We start from the raw sequence: 19,817 nt of genomic DNA, 5'->3' as shown, positions 1-19,817 counted from the left end.
TTATGTTCTTCCCAGTATAGGAAACATTTTGTATATATATATATATATATATATATATATATATGTATATATATGTATATGCAGTATATATATATATATATATATATGTCTATATTAACCACAATTCACTTACTGTCACTAGTCAGGTGGCTAGAGTAGGTTCGAGTCTTTGGCTGTACCACGTTTCAATTTCTGCATGTACGCCTCCTCGAGCTTCTCGATATCGATAGTTTAGAATTAAAGTGAATTGTGGTTGATAGATGTAAATATGTTCATTAGGACCCATTCAGTGTTGTACATACATATATATATATATATATATATATATATATATATATATATATATATTAATGTATAAACACATTCTACTCTGTGGAGCGGCGATAGACTGGATCTTTGTTTAGTATCTCAATTCAATCAGGAGATCGTGGACACAGTAAACTATCAAAGGTTTCAGCATAGAATTATTGAGGAAAGTCACAAAGACGCCAACTTTATATTTCTTTATTGAAAACACGAATATACAAATAATCACGGAGCAATACAGTCTCAATATATTTTTCAACAACATTGTTCGTAATAAGATATCTAATCCAAACATGGAAGATTGATCATAATAAAGCCAAAAATTTTCGTAATAGGATATCTAATCCAAACATCTGTTAATTCATGGAAGACTGATCACAATAAAGACAAATCATCCAGATCTGAAACTTTTTAGGCAAAATTCAAGATTTGTCGAAGATTGACCACACGTACGACAAATCATCCAGATCTGATCGTTGCTTTTGCAGTTTATTTCGTGTTCTGCAAAACTTGAATATATCTATGTACTTGAATCTTGTGTTCATACAAAAGGTTTCTGTGGCTCACAGCTGGACGGTTGCAGTAGAGTACTTTGGATTAGCCCAGAATGGTAAATCTTTGTTCATTGGTTATTGTACTCTCACAATTTGATCTTTCTGATCGATTTTCCCCTCAAAACTTGACTCACTCCTATTCTCTTCATCTTTTCGATATTTCCTTGATTTAGAATGAGATTTTTTTTATAAACAAATACTCGTTTGCCCCGTGCCGAATCGTTTAATGAATGAAAATGATGATAACGAGATATATAAATAAACAGTCGCCATGTTTTTCAATGAGAGGAATGTAAGTTGGTCTTTCGACCGTTGTCGCTTCCCCTCTTTCTCCACCTTTCCATAAATTCTTTAATCACATGGAAATATTTCCACTATAATCTAACATTAATATGATATCGTATAATGATTTAGGCATATTTTTGTATCAAAGATAACAAAAAATAAACTCGGCCAATCAGCGACAACTACTGGAAAGGGGGCGGGGTTTAAGGGACCAGTAGGCTGGCACCGACGATAGTTATTGCCATATTTTCATCCAACATTTATTCTTGCGAACAATATAAAAACGTGTTATTCTTATGAGATTACACCTCTGTTTATTCATTGCATGACTATTTACGTGCTTGTGCGTTAGTATTTTTGTGTGATATATATTAAAGGGATCTTGTTGTGATATAGCTAACACAGTTACGTTTATGCTGAACACAAACAAGTCTCAGCTTTTGGAGTTGCCATTTTTTTGGTCTGATTTTTTGACGAAAAAAACGAAACGCCAATATATCTACCCGGCGCGTTTCCCAACAACCGTCTTAAGTTCCTCATGCACATTGACAACACAGATGACTTCCTTTAATCTGCTTTTTCCCTCCCCATTCGCTAAACTCTGGTCTGTAGACCTCTTCTGCCTCTTCGCGTTGTTGATGTTCTTCTTGAGGTCAGGTTTGGTGATGGTGGTGATGTTGGAGGGCGCCGGGGTGGTGTTCGTACGTGCGTTCGAGTTCTCCTTCAACCGTTCCCGTTCTTGCCTCAACATCTCCTCCATTTTCTCGTCCTCCTTCTGTCGATGACGTCTCTCCTTCATAGCTCGTGCCTCCTCCACCCTCTTCCTCGCGTCCTCCTGCCTCCTCGTAGCTTCCGCCTCCTTCTCCCTCCTGTCGATCTCCGCCCTCCTGAATTGTTCTTCCTTCCTCGTCTGTTGCTCCTCTCTCTCTCTCCTGGCTATCTCTTTCTTTTGGTCCTCTTGGAGCCTCAGCCTTTCTCTCTCCATCTCCCTCTCGTTTTCCTCTTTTTCCTGCTTTGCTATCTTCTCCTCTCTTTCCATCGCCTCTTGCCTGTCCTCCTTCTCTTGCTTTTCGATGACCTCTTTCCTGCTCATCTGTTCTTCCCGTTCTTGTTTCCTCTTCTTCTCCTCGATCTCTAGCCTCTTGATGTCGTCCTCCCTGTCCTCTTTCCTCTGTTTTTCCTCAATCTCCATTCGAGTCACCTCGTCCTCTCTGTCTTCTTTCCTCTGCCTCTCATGAGCCTCAATCCTCTCTATGTTCTGCTCTTTTTCCTGCTTATTCTGTCTAGTCTTTCTCTCTTTCAGCTCCGTCTCTGCAAGGATGTCCTCTTTATTTTGTCTTTGCTTGAGATCGTTCCTGGCCATGTTCTCCTCCTTCTGTTGCTTCTCTTTCCTCGCCTTGTACTCAAGTCTCTCCATCTCCTCAAGCATCTCTTCCCTTTCCCGCCTTTGTCTCCTCTCCTCTTTCTCCATTTCCTCAACACTATCCTGCTTCTTCTGCCTCTCTCTCTTTTCCTCTCTTTCCATCTGGGCTTTCAAATCGTCGTTCTCTTCCTTCGCCTTCTTCTCTTGGTTGATCGCCTCTCTCTCCGCGTCGTCGCCTCTGTCTTGTATCATTTGCCTCGCCTTCCACTCCTTTCTGTCTTCTCTCTCCTGTCTCTCCTCCCTGTCTCTCGAATCCTTCTTCTTCTCTCTCCGCGCCCGTTCCCGGTTCTCCTCTCTCTGTCTGTCTTCCTCTCTCGTCGCGCGCCACTTCTCTCTATCGAAATCTTCCCGTGCTTCCTCCTTCTCGCGACCCACCTTCCGCTGGTCTCTGCTTTGGGCTTCCAGCCTCTCCGACCGGGTCCTCGATTCGGCCCCTGGAGTCTTCCCCTGCCCGGCTTCTTCCTCCCTCCTCTCCCAGGGCCCTTCGCTATCCCACCTCCTAGGTCTTCCCCCGTCCCAGTCATTACTATCATACTTCGTTCTCCAACCTCCCTTTCCCCCACGTCCCTCCTCCCCTTCACCCTCAACTTCCCTCTTCTTCCTGCCCCCAGCGCCCTCCCCAGGATTGTGGTTTTCTAGAGGACTATCCTCTCCATTGTCTTCGCTGTCTTCTTGGCTCCAGTTCCATCCTCCTCTCCTCCACGTCCACCTCTTCCCACCTTCCCGTTTTCTCCCTCCCTGGATCTGTCTTTCCTCTTCTCCCGTTCCTTTGGCCTCTTGCTCTTTTCCTCCGTTGCTCTTTTCTCCTTCGTGTTCCATTCCCGATGCCACGTCATCGCTCGAGTTCCTCTCTACATCTTCTGCTCTTTTCTCTTCTCGGTCCTCTTGTTTCTTTGCTTTTTGCTCCTCCAGCTTTGCCCTCTCTTTCGTGATCTCAGCCTCCCTGTTCGTTTTTTCCTCCAGTTTTTTAATCTCTCCAGTTGCTCTCATCTCTTCCCTTTCTTCTTCTTTTCTTACCTTCTCATCTTCAAGTGCCAGTTCTTGTCGAGTCCTTTCTTCCTCCTCTTCGACCTCCCTGTTTGCTTGTGCTTCTTCTCTCTCCTTCTCCTCCTTTATCCTCTGTTCTTCTTCTCTCACTTTTTCCTCTTCCCTCTCAATTTCTTTATTTATCTTCTCTTCTTCCTCCCTTTCCTCTCTTTCTTTCTCTAGTTCGATCAGCTGTTCAACTGTTGTCATCATCCTTTCACGCTCTCTTTCCTTCGCTCCTTCCTTCTGTTCTCTGATCATTTCTTCTCGTAATGTTTTGTTTTCCCATTCCCTCTGACTCTTTTCTCTCTCCCTTTCGTTTTGAAGCTGAACCATCTCTTCCATTTTTGACATCCTCTTCTCTTTCTTCTTCTCCTTCGTCGTCTCTTTTTGTTCTTTTATCATCTCTTCCCTCATCTTTTCTTTCCCCCACTCTTGCTGTCTTATCTCTCTCTCTCTCTCGTTTTCTTCTTTAGTTTGACTCACTTTCAATAACATATCGATACTCCTTCTCTTCCTCGCCGGCCCTTCAGACGTCCTTGCTGCTTCTTCTACCTGACGTGCCTCCTCCTCTTGTTTAAGCGCATCTTTTACCATTCTGTCTCTCTCTTCTTCAGCTTGGTTCTCTACGTGGGTTGGACTCCTCTTCTTCCTCTTTGGTCCCTCGGATCTTTTCGACTCTTTCTCTACTTTCCGCGCCTCGGCTTCCTCCTGATGTGCGTCTCTTATCATTCTGTGTGTCTCCTCTACTTGCTTAGGGCTCCTCTTCTTCCTGTTCGGTCCCTCGGCTCTCTTCGCCTCCTCCTCTACTCTCCGCGCTTCCTCTTCCTGTTTCATTGCGTCCATGATCGTCTGATAACCCTCTTGTATTGCTTCGTTGCTCTTAGTCGTGTCCTGCCCGGTGCTTCTCTTCTTTCTGTTTGGTCCCTCGGCTCTTTTCGCCTCCTCCTCTACTCTCTTCGCTTCCTCTTCTTGTTTCATTGCGTCCATGATCGTCTGATAACCCTCTTGTATTGCTTCGTTGCTCTTAGTCGTGTCCTGCCCGGTGCTTCTCTTCTTTCTGTTTGGTCCCTCGGCTCTTTTCGCCTCCTCCTCTACTCTCTTCGCTTCCTCTTCTTGTTTCATTGCGTCCATGATCGTCTGATAACCCTCTTGTATTGCTTCGTTGCTCTTAGTCGTGTCCTGCCCGGTGCTTCTCTTCTTTCTGTTTGGTCCCTCGGCTATTTTCGCCTCCTCCTCTACTCTCTTCGCTTCCTCTTCTTGTTTCAGTGCGTCCATTATCATCTGATTTCTCTCTTGCACTGCTTCATTGCTCATACTCGTCCCTTGGCTTGTGCTCCTCTTCTTCCTCTCCGGGCCCTCAGCTCTTTTCGCCTCCTCTTCTACTCTCCTCGCTTCCTCCTCCTCCTTCAATGCGTCCATGATCACCAGATCCCTATCCTTTTCCGCTTGGTCCTCCTCGAGTTCTTCTTGACGAGCCGCCTCATCTTCTTCTGGAGTGCTCCTCCTACTCCTAGACTTCCCGTTCTGCCATCGACTGGAATACAAAGCCCTTTCCTGCCGCATATTCTGCCGCTCCTTCTTGAGTCCGTCGATGATCTGGTCCCGAATCGTGAGTACGTCTTTGACCTCATGACCCGCTGTCTTCTTCATAAACTCTTCCTCCATCAGAAGCTTCTTGATCTGCATCTCCGCCTCCTTTTTTATCTTATCGTCCCCCGTGTCCCTCCTTGTCCTGTTGGCGGCAGCGGTGGCAACGTCCTCCTTCACATTAATCTCTCTCTTCTTCCCCTTACATGTCACCTGGTCTTCCAGCACCTCGTTCAGCTTCTCCAAGTCTGACTGGAGTTCCAGTTCTGCTGGGGAAGGGGTTGCCACTTCAACGTTGAGGCTAAAGTGGAAGTCTTCTTTGTTTAGTGTGTGTTCCTCCTCGAACCAAGCACTTTCTCGAAGGACGGGGTTCTCTGGGCTCAGAACCCACATAAAGTAGGTTCCGTCGTGCCAATCTTCGCATGAGGAGAAGTGAGCGATGCCGAGGTCTGTAGTATGGGAAAAGAGTGGAAATATAAAATTAAACAATTACAATTTTGTGTCTAACACCCCCCCACACACACACGCACACACACAGTACAATGAAGATGTCTGATATACAGCAGTATCTGTATAAAAATAAACAAGACTACGTTTTTTTAACGAGGTAAACAAAATTAACCATGTATCCATTGATAAATTTCAAATTTCTTTCTTAAACCTGGAAATACATACCTGAAGTGTGACAGCGCTTAGAGCAGAGAAGAAATTCTTTGTTGAAATAGGTGATGTTGTTGGTTCCACAGACAGGGTCATACTCTCCCTCCTCGCTACATCCTTCCACGCAGGCCTCCTTCGACAAAGTTGAAGTCACCCTTTTAATAATTCCATTTTCTTTGATTACCGGGAGGGATCGTGCCGTCACAGCTGCAAATAAACAAAAACAAAATCAATGTTATATTGAGTACATTTTAAATAGTAATTTTATATTTACCAACAGCCATGATGGAATCTTAATCGGAACTTTCCTGTTATTGCCCCACCGCTATCTTTTTATTTTTCTGTTGTCTTTGATTTTGTTTATCTTAGTAAAGGTTTGGATAGGTTAGGATAGGTTAGGTTAGGTTCTACCCTAACCTAACCTATCATCTTCAAGGAGTGTCGAAATACCAACATCTGACAGTAAATCACAGCCACAATTTTGTGGATCCTGACTGTGGAGCCCATATCCAACATATTGAATGTCTGTGGCGTTCTGCAATGGTCAGAAACAGGCAATGTGGAATTCATCGAGAGATGCTACCTGGCGTCACTCATCTTCAATTACATTTGGTGGCGATATGTTTCATGCAATTCTTTCTGTTATGGTTGCATTTTATCCACGTACAGATTAATTCTTTTTTAGTTCTTTTTGTTTTCAGTATATTTTCCTAGAAAAGGTGTTCTTGATTTCAATACATTTATGTTATTCAATACATTTGTTTCATTACATTTTGGTGATGGGGCAACAATAGGAAAACTCCTTTTAATCTATTTTAGTCTTGCATTAAATTGTTATATTTACGTTTCGCTTCCGTAAATACTTGTATATGTGAATAGTGTTGATATGAAATAAGACATCAAAATAATCACTTCATCTTCGTATCATCATTATCAACATAGTGGATGGAGTTATGGATAGACCTCGCCACAGGTGGATTGGAAATAGAATATTCATATGTTATAACCAGGAGGTACATGAGATCTAAGGGGAGTAGAATGGAATGGTAGAATTGAATATGAAGTAGTAGTAGTATTGGTAGTAGTAATAACAATAATGATAATGATAATAATAATGATAATAGTAACAATAATAATGATGATAATATCAACAACAACAACAACAACAACAACAACAATAATGATAATAATAATAATAATGATTATGATTATGATAATAATAATAATAATAATAATAATAATAATAATAATAATAATAATAATAATAATAATAATAATAATAATAATAATAATAATAATAATAATAATAATAATAATAATAATAATAATAATGATAATAATACTAATAATATCAATATTAACAACAAAATAATAGTAGCAATGACAGTAAAAATAGTAATAATGACAACTATTTTCATTATTACAATTATTACTATTGTTATTATTATTATTATTGTTATTTATATTATTACTACTATCGTTACTATTATTACTATTTTAATATAATCATTATTACGATCATTATTATTATTGTTATTATTATCATTATCAATATTATTTTCATTATTACCATTAACATTACTATTATTATTATATTATTATCAGTGTTATTACTTTTATCATTATTGTTATTACAGATGTAATTATGATTATCACCGCAGGCCGAGGAATACGAAGAATAGAGTTCATGCACTAATTTTCCTCCTCCCTCACTCCCTCACCCTCACTCTCTGTGTATATGTATTTTGGTGTGTGCGTTTGTGTGTGTGTGTGTGCATAGGTGAATGTGCGTGTCTGTTTGTGTGTGCGGAGAACTGAATTAATGTGTTCACAATAAGGTAGGCCAATGGAGCAAGTTAACTGTAAAAAGAAATAAAGAATTCAAACGTAAACTCTCAGCCGAGGGACGGTTACGCAGAAGGAGGGGAGGGGGTGGGGTGAGGTGTGAGAGAATGCATATAAATAAACATCTCCTTATTTCTTTCTTTCTTTATCTTTTTCTTTTCTTTTCTTTGTAATTTCAAGTTTAGCATTACATTTCTAGTTGTTGATGAATCGTGGCAGATTGATTTATTTCCTTTCCATAGGTATGTATATATACATACACGCATACATACACCACGTAGATCTGGGCTTTTCTGTGCTCTGACAGCTTGCTGTTTGCCCAGGCTCGCTTTTTCAGTCTGGAAAATGTTGCCGCAGCCTTTCCGGTGCGTCTGGTGAGCTCGGCTTCCAGGAAGATGTGTCGGAGATCGTGGAGCCCAGATACACGAACTCATGGACAGACTCCAGCTCGTAGTCAGAGACGTCCTGATCCATCACCTGCGTTTTCTTTAGGCTGATAGTGAGACCGAACACAACGCAGGCTGCAGCAAAATGATCCAGCAGCTGCTGCAGGTCTTCCTCTGTGTGGGTAGTGAGCGCTGAATCATCAACATAGAGAAGGTCCTTGAGGAGTCTCCTCTTAACTTTTGTCTTGGCGTGAAGTCTGGACAGGCTGAAGAGATTACCATCGGGTCTTGTGTGTAGGTAGATACTCTCTATGGCTGTTCCGAAGGCATGCTTCAGAAGTACGGAGAAGAGAATGCTAAGCAGGGTTGGAGCAAGAACACAACCCTGTTTGACTCCGCCGCGAATGACGAACGGCTGAGATGCTATGACGTTATACACACTGGTTCCCTTCATGTCCTCATGGAAGGAGCTTACCAGGCTGAGCAGGGTGGGAGGACATCTAGTCATCGCCAGGATCTTAAAGAGGCCGTTCCTACTCACAATATCGAATGTCTTGGTAAGGTCAATGAACACAGACTTCCTCTGCTCCCTGCACTTACCCTGAAGTAGTCAGACTCTGTGGTGGAGTTTGATGCTAAAGAAGGTGTTCGTGATACAGAAATTGTAGTGGCAGTAGAACTCTAGGAACTGCTGTCCCTTTTCGTCAATCTTTCCAACACCAAACTGACCCAGGCAGGAGGGCCAAGAGTTGCGATCAGCACCGACCCTAGCATTGAAATCATCAAGGAAGAACAGGTGAACTGAGCTCATCGGAGAACTTGTCCTTTCTTTCGGCTGAGGCAGTGTTGGTGCGTACGCACTGACGAGGCTGGCTAATCCAGCTGCGGTGTTAGGCCTGAATTTAAGAATCCTTTCGGAGCCTTCAGTGAGTGGTACGACGAAGCTGAACAGTTTGTTCTTGATGACGAAGCCCACGCCACGCTCCCGAGTGTCTTTAGACGTCTTGCCCCGCCTGAAGAAGGTAAATTCTTTTTCCTTGATGCTACGTGATGAAGAAACTCTTGTCCCCTGGAGGGAGACAAATGTCCATCTTGAGCCTACTCAGTTCGATGTTAATAACTTCGGTCTTGTGAACATCGCTCAGTTCCTGTAAATCTTCTGAGAGGTCGGGTGTCAGAGTACTGACATTCTAGGTGCCCAATCTGAGAATAAGGATTACAAAGGATTACAAAGGCGGAGCATGCCGACAGGAGACCTTTTGATCCATATCTAGGTCGGATGCAAAAAAAAAAAAAAAAAAAAAAAAAAAGGGCTGTTCAGTTTTTGTTCTCTTTTGCCAGGTCGGGGATGACCCTAAGCCTCACGTACCCTTTGAGGCAGGCAAACCATGGCGGGACAATGTCTTATTGGCCAGGGGTTACCTAGCTTATGGCAGGCGGTAACAGTCCAAAGATATCCTTGGATTTCTACCACCGCTGTAAGTGGCCATAGCGTCTCGCTCCACGCCTTTTTTTTTTTTTTTTTTTTTTTCTTTTAAGGCTATCGACTCATAAGGTGGTCATTAAGCCTGGTTTGAATTTGTACAGTCTCGACGTTGTTATTGCTCCACGCCAATTGAGCAACAGGCTTAACGCTATCATCCGCCCTTGGGAGTGACCTCTCTGGGCACAAGCTTGAGGAGAAAGTTATGGACCCCAGTTCCGGTTATTTTTTTTTCCTTCGTGGTTTAATCCTGAAGCCTTTCCTGTGGACATGCGTACTCCCAAGGCAACGGAAGTCAGAGGTCAAAGTCCTTTTTTTAGGCGGATCACTCAAACGGATGCAGTAGGTAATGCTAGGTTATACATACATACATACATACATACACACACACATACATGAATACATAGATTCATACATACATACACACATACATACATACATACATATATACATAGCATACATGCATATGTACATAAGTGTCATTAGTGTCAAGTCTCACCACAAGTAGTAGTTAGCGTCTCTTACCTACAACAGCTGTGACTACGAGTACCGGAGGCAGACCTAACATGGCGACACAGGAAGGTCTGACCTGAAAAGAAAATAATTGTAATAAGAAATAAAGTTGGGACACGTCCTAGTTGACGCTACGTACGAATACATTGACACTGTGTCTAGATTCTTTGTAAATTGTCTAGACACAAGACCTGTGTAGCTCCACCCTATATAATTTGTATAAAGAGAGAGAGAGAGAGAGAGAGAGAGAGAGAGAGAGAGAGAGAGAGAGAGAGAGAGAGAGAGAGAGAGAGATACAGAGACGCCGTTGCGAAATGTCTCACGAAAAGGCTATTTCGGGGGGCGTTTGTGACAATCTGTGTGACATTTGGCGAAATGACACAACTTCGCTCCATGCGTCCTAACCTCAATACATGTAGCATATTATCTAGGTTGATCAGGACATGCCAGGAGGAATACTTTAATGCGGGGTAGGACGAGATGAACAATAAGAGCAAAAAATAAACAATAATTTAAGAAGAAATAGATAAATAAATAAATGAAATAAAATAAAATGACCGCAAATATGCATCTTCAACATAAACGTCAATGCCATAACTTCGTAATAACTCTCTCTCTCTCTCTCTCTCTCTCTCTCTCTCTCTCTCTCTCGCTCTCTTTCGAAAACAAATACTTTTAACAGTTTAAACCCAGGATTCGTAGTAATGGGCTTGAATTGGATGATTTTAGGTTTAAGAAAGAAACAGGCAAGAATTGATATACCAACAGAATAGTAAACAAACGGAACGGATTTAGTAACATAGTGAGCGAAACAATTGGTTGTTTTGTGAGGAGGGTGAGGATAATAGATGGTAAGGTAACTGAAACTACTTAATGTAGGCCTTATGGTCTTTCGCAGTCTCCTAAATTCTTATGTACTTCATCGTGGCTCGATCTAGCTGTTCGATGACACAATAAGTTACAGCAAATCTTGGTCAGGATGTGCTGCATCCGGTTGAAGAAACGAGTATCGTCACAGAACCAAAGTCGCCCGACCCGCCCCGACACTAAGTCGATCAACGAGAAACTTTCTACTAAACAGAAAGGGACAGAAACGAGTCTATCTAAAAGAGTAAATACTTTAGATTTTTTGCATGAAGTCGAAAATAGGGATTCACTTTTATCTCACTATAATTGGCGGGACACTAGACTAGCATACTACTTGCTTTCACTACTTCGCTTGAGTAGAAACGACTTGTAGTTACAATATTCTAGACTTCCGATAGAACGTCTCAATAGTGTGTCTCACTCAAGCACACGCCGTCGCTCAGGTCATGGTAACGTTTTTTAATTACCTAACCTAACCTAGCCATTAATGGTCCTAAACCGTAAATTGAATACTAGAAAAACGTTACCATGACCTGAGTGACGGCGCGGAGCACTTCGGACCTTGAGTCTCTACCGTCACTCAAACACACGCCGTCGCTCAGGTCATGGTAACGTTCTTTAATTACCTAACCTAACCTAGCCATTAATGGTCCTAAACCGTAAATTGAATACTAGAAAAACGTTACCATGACCTGAATGACGGCGCGGAGCACTTCGGACCTTTGTTGATCGGTGTGTGTTTGTGTTGTATGAGGGGATGGGGGGGGGGGAGATTCCATGATTGGTCTAAGCAAGTAGTATGCTAGCGAGAAATACCTAGTGTGCCGTCACCTCAAGCTAACGAACCATTTAGAAACTTTGTGTTAACAAAAAAGGAGGAAAAAAAACGAGAGCGGCGTCAGTTTATGAGAAATGAAATTATAAACAATTTCGACTTATGAATGACGTAAAACGGAAACCGGGATTTGTTTCTGTCAAACGAAAGGGATATTTCTCCTCCGACATCCTACCTCCAACCTCCATTTGAATAACTAGAATATAACTTCGTTTACAGAAATCTAGAGTTCTCTAAGAACATTTCGAGAGTATGTCTAACATTCGTCTCTTAGTTCATCATTCAGCTTTGCTATATATAAGACGAAAAGATATAATTCGATATTTGGAGATTTTGAAAACAGAATATTGTAACCGAAGTCATTTTCACTCAAACGAACGCAGGTGTCGGTGGTGGTGAAACCCGTGGAAGCCCAGTGTGATAGACTCTTAATGCAGTATTTTCTTGGGGGGCCACAACAAGCTGTTACGAATGGGATAGGGGGTGGGGTGAGGGAGTATGTATGAGAAATAGATTGACGCAGCCCGAAGGGATTTCTCCCCGTCTTCTCCTTTTCTGCATGAGGGGACGAAGAGGAGGGGTCGCCGATTTAATGAAGCGGCCTTGCTGTGGATGTGCTGTTGTCTTGCGACACTGCTTCTGACCCAGAGCAGTAGGCAAGATGCAGGGATGACCCGTCATCCGGGAGGTGCCAAGATAAGAGGGAGGGAAGAGGGTAGAGGGGAGTGGAGTATGTGGGGGAATGGAATGGGTGGGAGTGGTTTCTATGGCTTTTTTTTTTTTTTGGGCTACCTCCCTTGTAAGGGGGAAAATATATATAATACGAGAAATCTGAAGAACAATTATAGGAAACTTGGATCACTCTGTCCTGTCTGAAGGAATGTAAGATGATTATGATTGTCAACTTTGTAATATTGCAAAGGGGTTTCTCTTTGGAACTGACTAGTGTAGGCCTTTTGGTCTCTTGCAGTCTCCTTCATTCTTATGTTCTTGTGCATGTTCTTCAACAAACAAAACGTCGAACAATAGAGGCTCTGTCCTGACATTTGGCGTTCATTTCGATCCATACATATCGATAGCCTTGGAGCATAATTAGCTTAGCCGCAAGAAGAGGCGAAAATATCGCCACACTGTCCGGTAACTTGTAGCCCGCCGAGAGTAAGTAGTAAGTAGCATGTAAGTAGTGGTAGTAGTAGTAAGTAGTAAGTAAGTGGTAAGTAGTAAGTAAGTAGTAAGTAGTAAGCCCGCCGAGAGTCTAACTATCGCTAAGACAATTATGCTTCGATGATTTGACATCGGAATCAGCTTAGCACTAGTGGCAGAATTGTCTTAGCTTAGTTATCCGTTGATTAGCGTAACTAATCAGAGTAGATCCGTCACCAAAACTTCACAGGAGAGAAGTTCACATCTTTATGAACACCCGGCACAGGAATTATGGAGAAATTATATTATATTCCACATCGTTTCAGACTCATAAAGAAGCTGAATTCAATACGGCTAAGCTAATTATACTCCGAGGCTATTGATATAAACATACACACACACACACACACACATATATATATATATATATATATATATATATATATATATATATATATATGCAAAGTAGACCACTTGGAAAAAGAAACAAACGGAGCTGAGCACTTTCGTATATTACATCTTCAGTGCACAGGATGTAATATACGAAAAAGCTCTGCGTCGTTAGTTTCTTTTTCCAAGTGGTCTACTTTGCATAAGTGAACACATGTACCCGTGTTCTTATTAGCATATATGTATATATATATATATATGTTGAGACATTCTGACAGGTTGATGTAAGCGGAATAGGAAACACAGGAGTCTTAGTCTTGAGTTTATTCCTGACTAGTTTCGCAGGTATGCTTTTTTCAAAGGAATATGTGTACAAACGGGCTGTGGGCATTATATACATGGGGTGGACCTCACCACCTCTCCGAGTTACCATAGTTGGTGGCGAATGCGAACATCACATTGTGGCTCACGTAACAATGAAGACATTTTTACAATTAAATATGATAACACTAATACCAAAGAAATTATTAATAGAAAATGTAACAATAGTAATGATAACGATGAAGATAGATATTTAAATAATAATATTAACAGTAATAACAAAAATGATAGTATCAATACAGGAAATAATAACAATAAAATAAAAGTAATAATAATAAAAACAATAATAAAAATATAAATATAAAAATGATAATACTAATAACCAAGAAATAAAAATTATTAATAGTAATTATGACAATAATAGTGAAAACAATGATAATAGAAACGAAAAATTAATTAAATATTTAAATAGTAACAATAATAATAACAATAATAATAATAAAGATAATGAAAGTAATAATAATAATGATGGTAATAATAAAAATAAAAATATAAAAATGTAATGATAAAATTATAAATATATATAATGATAGGTATCTACTTAGGGTCTGGGAAGCCATTCTTGGAGGGCAAGTGTCGCGGTAGATTTTGTCCATTTCGAGTCACCAGTTCTCTTGTTTGTGTTTTTGTGGTTGGCAATGTAAAGTGATTAAATTATTTTCCGTTGTTTCTTGTGTAGTCCTTTAGCTAGAATGGTGGAACCCTCCCAGTTAGGCAAATGTCCCTCTGTGTCAATGTGGTTAACTAACTGGGAGGGTTCCACCATTCTAGCTAAAGGACTACACAAGAAACAACGGAAAATAATTGAATCACTTTACATTGCCAACCACAAAAACACAAACAAGAGAACTGGTGACTCGAAATGGACAAAATCTACCGCGACACTTGCCCTCCAAGTAGATACCTTTTTCCCACTTCGGCCTACCCTCTCCAGCTTTCTTCCTTTCACTCTGAAGTTCCTCCATGCTACCTTGCCCCACCTTTTTATCATGATTTATTCTTTTAATGCTATTTGTTACTATTTATTTTCAACACTATTATTATTATCATTGTTATTGTAACTATTATTTATTTATTATCTCTATCATTATATATTTATAATTTTATCATTACATTTTTATTTTTATATTTTTATTTTTATTATTACCATCATTATTATTATTACTTTCATTATCTTTATTATTATTATTGTTATTATTATTGTTACTATTTAAATATTTAATTAATTTTTCGTTTCTATTATCATTGTTTTCACTATTATTGTCATAATTACTATTAATAATTTTTATTTCTTGGTTATTAGTATTATCATTTTTATATTTATATTTTTATTATTGTTTTTATTATTATTACTTTTATTTTATTGTTATTATTTCCTGTATTGATACTATCATTTTTGTTATTACTGTTAATATTATTATTTAAATATCTATCTTCATCGTTATCATTACTATTGTTACATTTTCTATTAATAATTTCATTACATTTTTATTTTTATATTTTTATTTTTATTATTACCATCATTATTATTATTACTTTCATTATCTTTATTATTATTATTGTTATTATTATTGTTACTATTTAAATATTTAATTAATTTTTCGTTTCTATTATCATTGTTTTCACTATTATTGTCATAATTACTATTAATAATTTTTATTTCTTGGTTATTAGTATTATCATTTTTATATTTATATTTTTATTATTGTTTTTATTATTATTACTTTTATTTTATTGTTATTATTTCCTGTATTGATACTATCATTTTTGTTATTACTGTTAATATTATTATTTAAATATCTATCTTCATCGTTATCATTACTATTGTTACATTTTCTATTAATAATTTCTTTGGTATTAGTGTTATCATATTTAATTGTAAAAATGTCTTCATTGTTACGTGAGCCACAATGTGATGTTCGCATTCGCCACCAACTATGGTAACTCGGAGAGGTGGTGAGGTCCACCCCATGTATATAATGCCCACAGCCCGTTTGTACACATATTCCTTTGAAAAAGCATACCTGCGAAACTAGTCAGGAATAAACTCAAGACTAAGACTCCTGTGTTTCCTATTCCGCTTACATCATATATATATATATATATATATATATATATATATATATATATATAATATGTATATATGTATATATATATGTGTGTGTGTGCAACACTGAATGGGTTCCAGTGAACATATTTACATTTACCAACCACAATTCACTTTAATTCTAAGCAATCAACACCGAGAAACTCGAGGAGGCATACATACAGAAATTAAAACGTAGTTTTATGTATACATATATATATCAACTAACTAATCTCCCTGAATGCAGGACCTCCGGCCTATCCCGTGGACCGACGGTGCAGTCCACGCACTTCTATTTGCCTTCCATACAGTTCGTGAGTTGCATCGTAACGAACTTTTTCATATCCAAATATTTCAATTTCCGATCTGAGTGTCACTCTTCCGACCATATACATTTGTACAACCGTATTCAAAGACTCCTGAAAATAATGAATATGAGATGATAAAAGCTGTAAACTAATCGAGATGAGGAAAACCATGAGCGGTATGTACTCTAAGCCATGTTCAATTTTGATTCATTAGGGTTGGAGGGAGGGAGGGAGCAAGACGTTTCCCGTTACCCGTCCAGTATCAAAAGAAAATCATATAAACCTTTCATTTTCTCTTTTATGTGTCACTGTATGGGATATGTGAAAGCACAGTCATATTCATGACTATTTTATATCACAGAAGACATGTTAAATTTTACAACCTGCCTCATAATGACTGGGCACAGTGATAATAAGTACAATACTGTATGAACATTAAAATTATATTCCTTATCTTATACTCGCTATAATTACTTTCTTTGCACTATCGAGAGGGAAAGTTTTGAAATAGGTGAACAAGAATTGCTTCATCTATACATGTACATGAAATTCGTGTAACTCGTATAGTCACTGAGCTAAGTGAAGAAATATAAATATATTATAAGGAAACTGGTTTCAGCCAGCTCAGCGGGGGGAAGGGTGAGCAGGGCTGCCAACCGAAAACGCAGGATCGACGAGATTCTTTGAGTGAATTGCCTATAGAGCAGTGGTTCACCTTTTTTGGCAGCGACCCAAAATTTTGCACAAATCAAGCATCGCGACCCAAGCCTACATAGATATACGAATTGTCTTTATAAGTATTATGATTATGCTTTTAAAAGCGGGTTACAGAAACAAAATTATTCAATCATGGTCTGCTTAGAATCCTAAAACTAGGCATCATGTATTTTAATTATTACAGTATATAATTATAATATATTTATAGTGGGAAAATATTTATTTTCTGCAAACCCTTAGCGACCCAATAAAATGGCTTGGCGACCCAAATTTGGGTCGCGACCCAGGGGTTAAGAACCACTGCTATAGAGTATAGACACAATGTTGAATACGCGAAATCGTCTTCCATCTTTTTAAATTCACAACATTTGACGAGAATCTTGAATGTGTGACGTATTACTCAAATCTTATCAGATATAAGGAACAAATTATATGAAAATCAACTGAAATATTTGACAATATATTCTTATTCAACTTTGACGGGACTTCTATGCCTGACGCCGGGACGTTTATTTATATTATTGGAACTCCCGGGGGGTATGGAAGGGCAGGAACACGGTACTGAAAGTAAGTGTTCAACAATCAGAGCTGGGCGCGTTCCTAGGTGCGTTACTCGATGTCCTGAGCTAAGTCATGCCAGTCAGGACGCATAGGAACGCGCCCAGCTCTGTCAGCAACCGAATAAGACAGAATACGCCTGAAGATCTGATCGAGTTAGGACGAAACTTCTCATCGATGTGATTGGTTGTGATAACAAATGTAATTTTTACGACTCAAATAAACGCGTAAAATATAATGCTTTAGAATATTTATATAACTTAATCAGTCGATTTATTAATATGAAATCTAATTTCCGTTGAGCATCCCCATTCCCCAAAATTAGTGTTCAAAATGAGGGGTCATAAATACAAATAAAAAGGGCGATTGGAAACATAAATCTCGAAAAAAAAGGAAAAACACATCGAATGAAATGGCAAACTCAAAAGTAAGCGCAAAATCGAAACGAAACAAATATAACAAGGACACAGACCAGATACAGGAATTTCGAGATAAATCCACAAGACCTGTAAGATGTAAACAAGATGTGCCTGTGGAGGGAAGCAGATGAGTAACCAATCAGATAGCGCGAAATGAAGCCCTACCTTCCCTCCTTTCGCTCCGGCTGATAGCTTACAACTACCAAGGTACCTTCTTCCTCCTCATCCAACTCCCCCAGATACTCCTCCTCCATCCCTTCCTCCCTCTCTCCTCCCATCACACACCTTCAGCCACCATCCGCAAACGACGGCATCTCTTTGAATATTAGAACAGAAGAAGAAAAGTCGACGATGACCAAACATCGACGACATGACGTAGAAGTTTGTCGTTATATTTCCGGGTGTTCCTCCAAAAGAACGGAACTTTACTCTAAAGGAACCTACCTGGTTAATGCTGTCTACTATTAGTAGATTTTTATTAACTTTGTTAGTTGATTATATTTAATCGCCAGAAACAGCTTTTATTGGGACAAACAAAATCGTAGGTTGGCGCGATGAATCTGTTCGACATATCCTTCCAGATCTCTTCTTCAACAGCGATGGTAGTAATAATGATGATAATGATAATAATAATGATAATAAAATTAATAACAATAATGGTAATACTAATAAGAGTGATATTACTACTATTACTACTACTACTAATATTGATTATAATAATATTGCTACTACTACTACTACTACTATTACTACTACTACTAATAATAATGATAATAATATGATAATAATAAGAATAAAATCGTAATAAAATAATAGTGATAATAGTAATGATAATTATAACAATATTATAATTATAGTAATAGTAGTAATAACAGCAGTTAAAGAATAAATAAATGAATGAATGAATTCAGGTATTGCTTGGCAGGTTTCAGCCTATATATTGGACAGACTTATCCAGTGTCCTGCTATCTTAGGGCCCGCCAAAACTATGTGTATAAACTTAACAAACACAAACAAAACGCGCATTCATATAAAAAGTATTCACACAAGTTAGAATAAGATTAGAAAAGGGGAAAACCGAAAGACTTTTACTTTTGATCACATTAAGACTAATTAGATTATTTTTACACTGAAGAAAAAGGCCCGACAATACATCACTAAACCTAAAACCCCTAGATTAATCTGCTTCGTCGCTTCAACGTAGTTAACTATATTCAAACTCGTCTACTAAACCGCGGCGGTTCAATTACAATATCACCCAATGGAGGCGTTCACATACAACTGCAGTACCGCCGCGATTTCCGCGCGATTCAAACCGCTAGTGTGAACAGGCCTAATGCTTCTACCAAACCCAACATTCCGAACTGATTGGTTATCAGCGGTAGATTACAGTTTGAGGTGTAGCAGAGAAAGGATTCGTGGAGAGAGAGAGAGTGAGTGGGGGGAAGAGAGAGGGAAAGAGAAATAGAAACAGAGAGAGAAGAAAGATATAGATAGAGAGAGGGCAGAAGAGAGAGGGAAAGAGAAAGAGAAAGAGAGAGAACTAATATATAGATAGAGAGAGAGGGAGAGAGAGGAAAAGAGAAAGAGAAACAGAGTGAGAAGAAAGATATATAGAGAGAGGGGGAGAAAAAGGGAAAGAGAGAGGGAAGTGGAGAGGGGAAGAAAGAAGGAAAGAGAGAGGGAAAAGAGAGGAAAAGATAGAGAGATAGAAAGAGAGAGAGAGAGAGAGAGATAGCAAAGCTAAATGATGAACAAAGAGATCATAAACCTAGACGAATGTTAGACACACTGTTGGAACGTTCTTAGCTAAGTCTAGATATCTGTAAGCGATGTCATGTTCTAGTTATTCAAATGGAGGTTGGAGGTAAGATGTCGGAGGAAAAATACCTCAGTGTGAGAACCCCCTAACTCTTTAAGACAACACGTTGAAGCAGAGGTGAGAGCGGGAGGAGGAGGAGGAGGGGGGAGGCTGGGGACGTGGGTGTAAAAGTTTGCGTGAGCAGATAGGCGTTTGCGTGCTTCCTCATATTAAAGAACGA

The 19,817-nt window shown here is 39.3% G+C and overlaps 1 protein-coding gene across 1 annotated transcript; it reads right to left on the bottom strand.

The window, feature by feature from the left end:
- Positions 1–1,182: 1,182 nt before the first annotated feature.
- Positions 1,183–17,909, bottom strand: LOC143020668 (uncharacterized). Its single transcript, XM_076177206.1, has 4 exons — positions 17,829–17,909; positions 10,084–10,147; positions 5,860–6,051; positions 1,183–5,633 (listed from the first exon to the last, which is right to left on the bottom strand). Exons 2-4 carry the CDS (start codon positions 10,124–10,126, stop codon positions 1,645–1,647), a joined length of 4,224 nt encoding a protein of 1,407 aa, XP_076033321.1. The 5' UTR covers positions 10,127–10,147; positions 17,829–17,909; the 3' UTR covers positions 1,183–1,644.
- Between the last annotated feature and the right edge of the window lie 1,908 nt (positions 17,910–19,817).

This window comes from Oratosquilla oratoria, chromosome 40 (genome assembly GCF_046742065.1).
Source record: "Oratosquilla oratoria isolate Oo_2021 chromosome 40, ASM4674206v1, whole genome shotgun sequence".
Classification (NCBI taxonomy): Eukaryota; Metazoa; Arthropoda; class Malacostraca; order Stomatopoda; family Squillidae; genus Oratosquilla; species Oratosquilla oratoria.
This window is presented reverse-complemented; position numbering and strand designations above follow the sequence as displayed.

Coding starts and splice junctions, on each gene's coding strand:
- LOC143020668 (XM_076177206.1), bottom strand. CDS start 10,126: ATGTTAGGTCTGCCTCCGGTACTCGTAGTCACAGCTGTTGTAG. Junction 6,052..10,083: donor CGTAGTCACAGCTGTTGTAG/GTAAGAGACGCT, acceptor GTTTATTTGCAG/CTGTGACGGCACGATCCCTC. Junction 5,634..5,859: donor TAAGCGCTGTCACACTTCAG/GTATGTATTTCC, acceptor CCCATACTACAG/ACCTCGGCATCGCTCACTTC.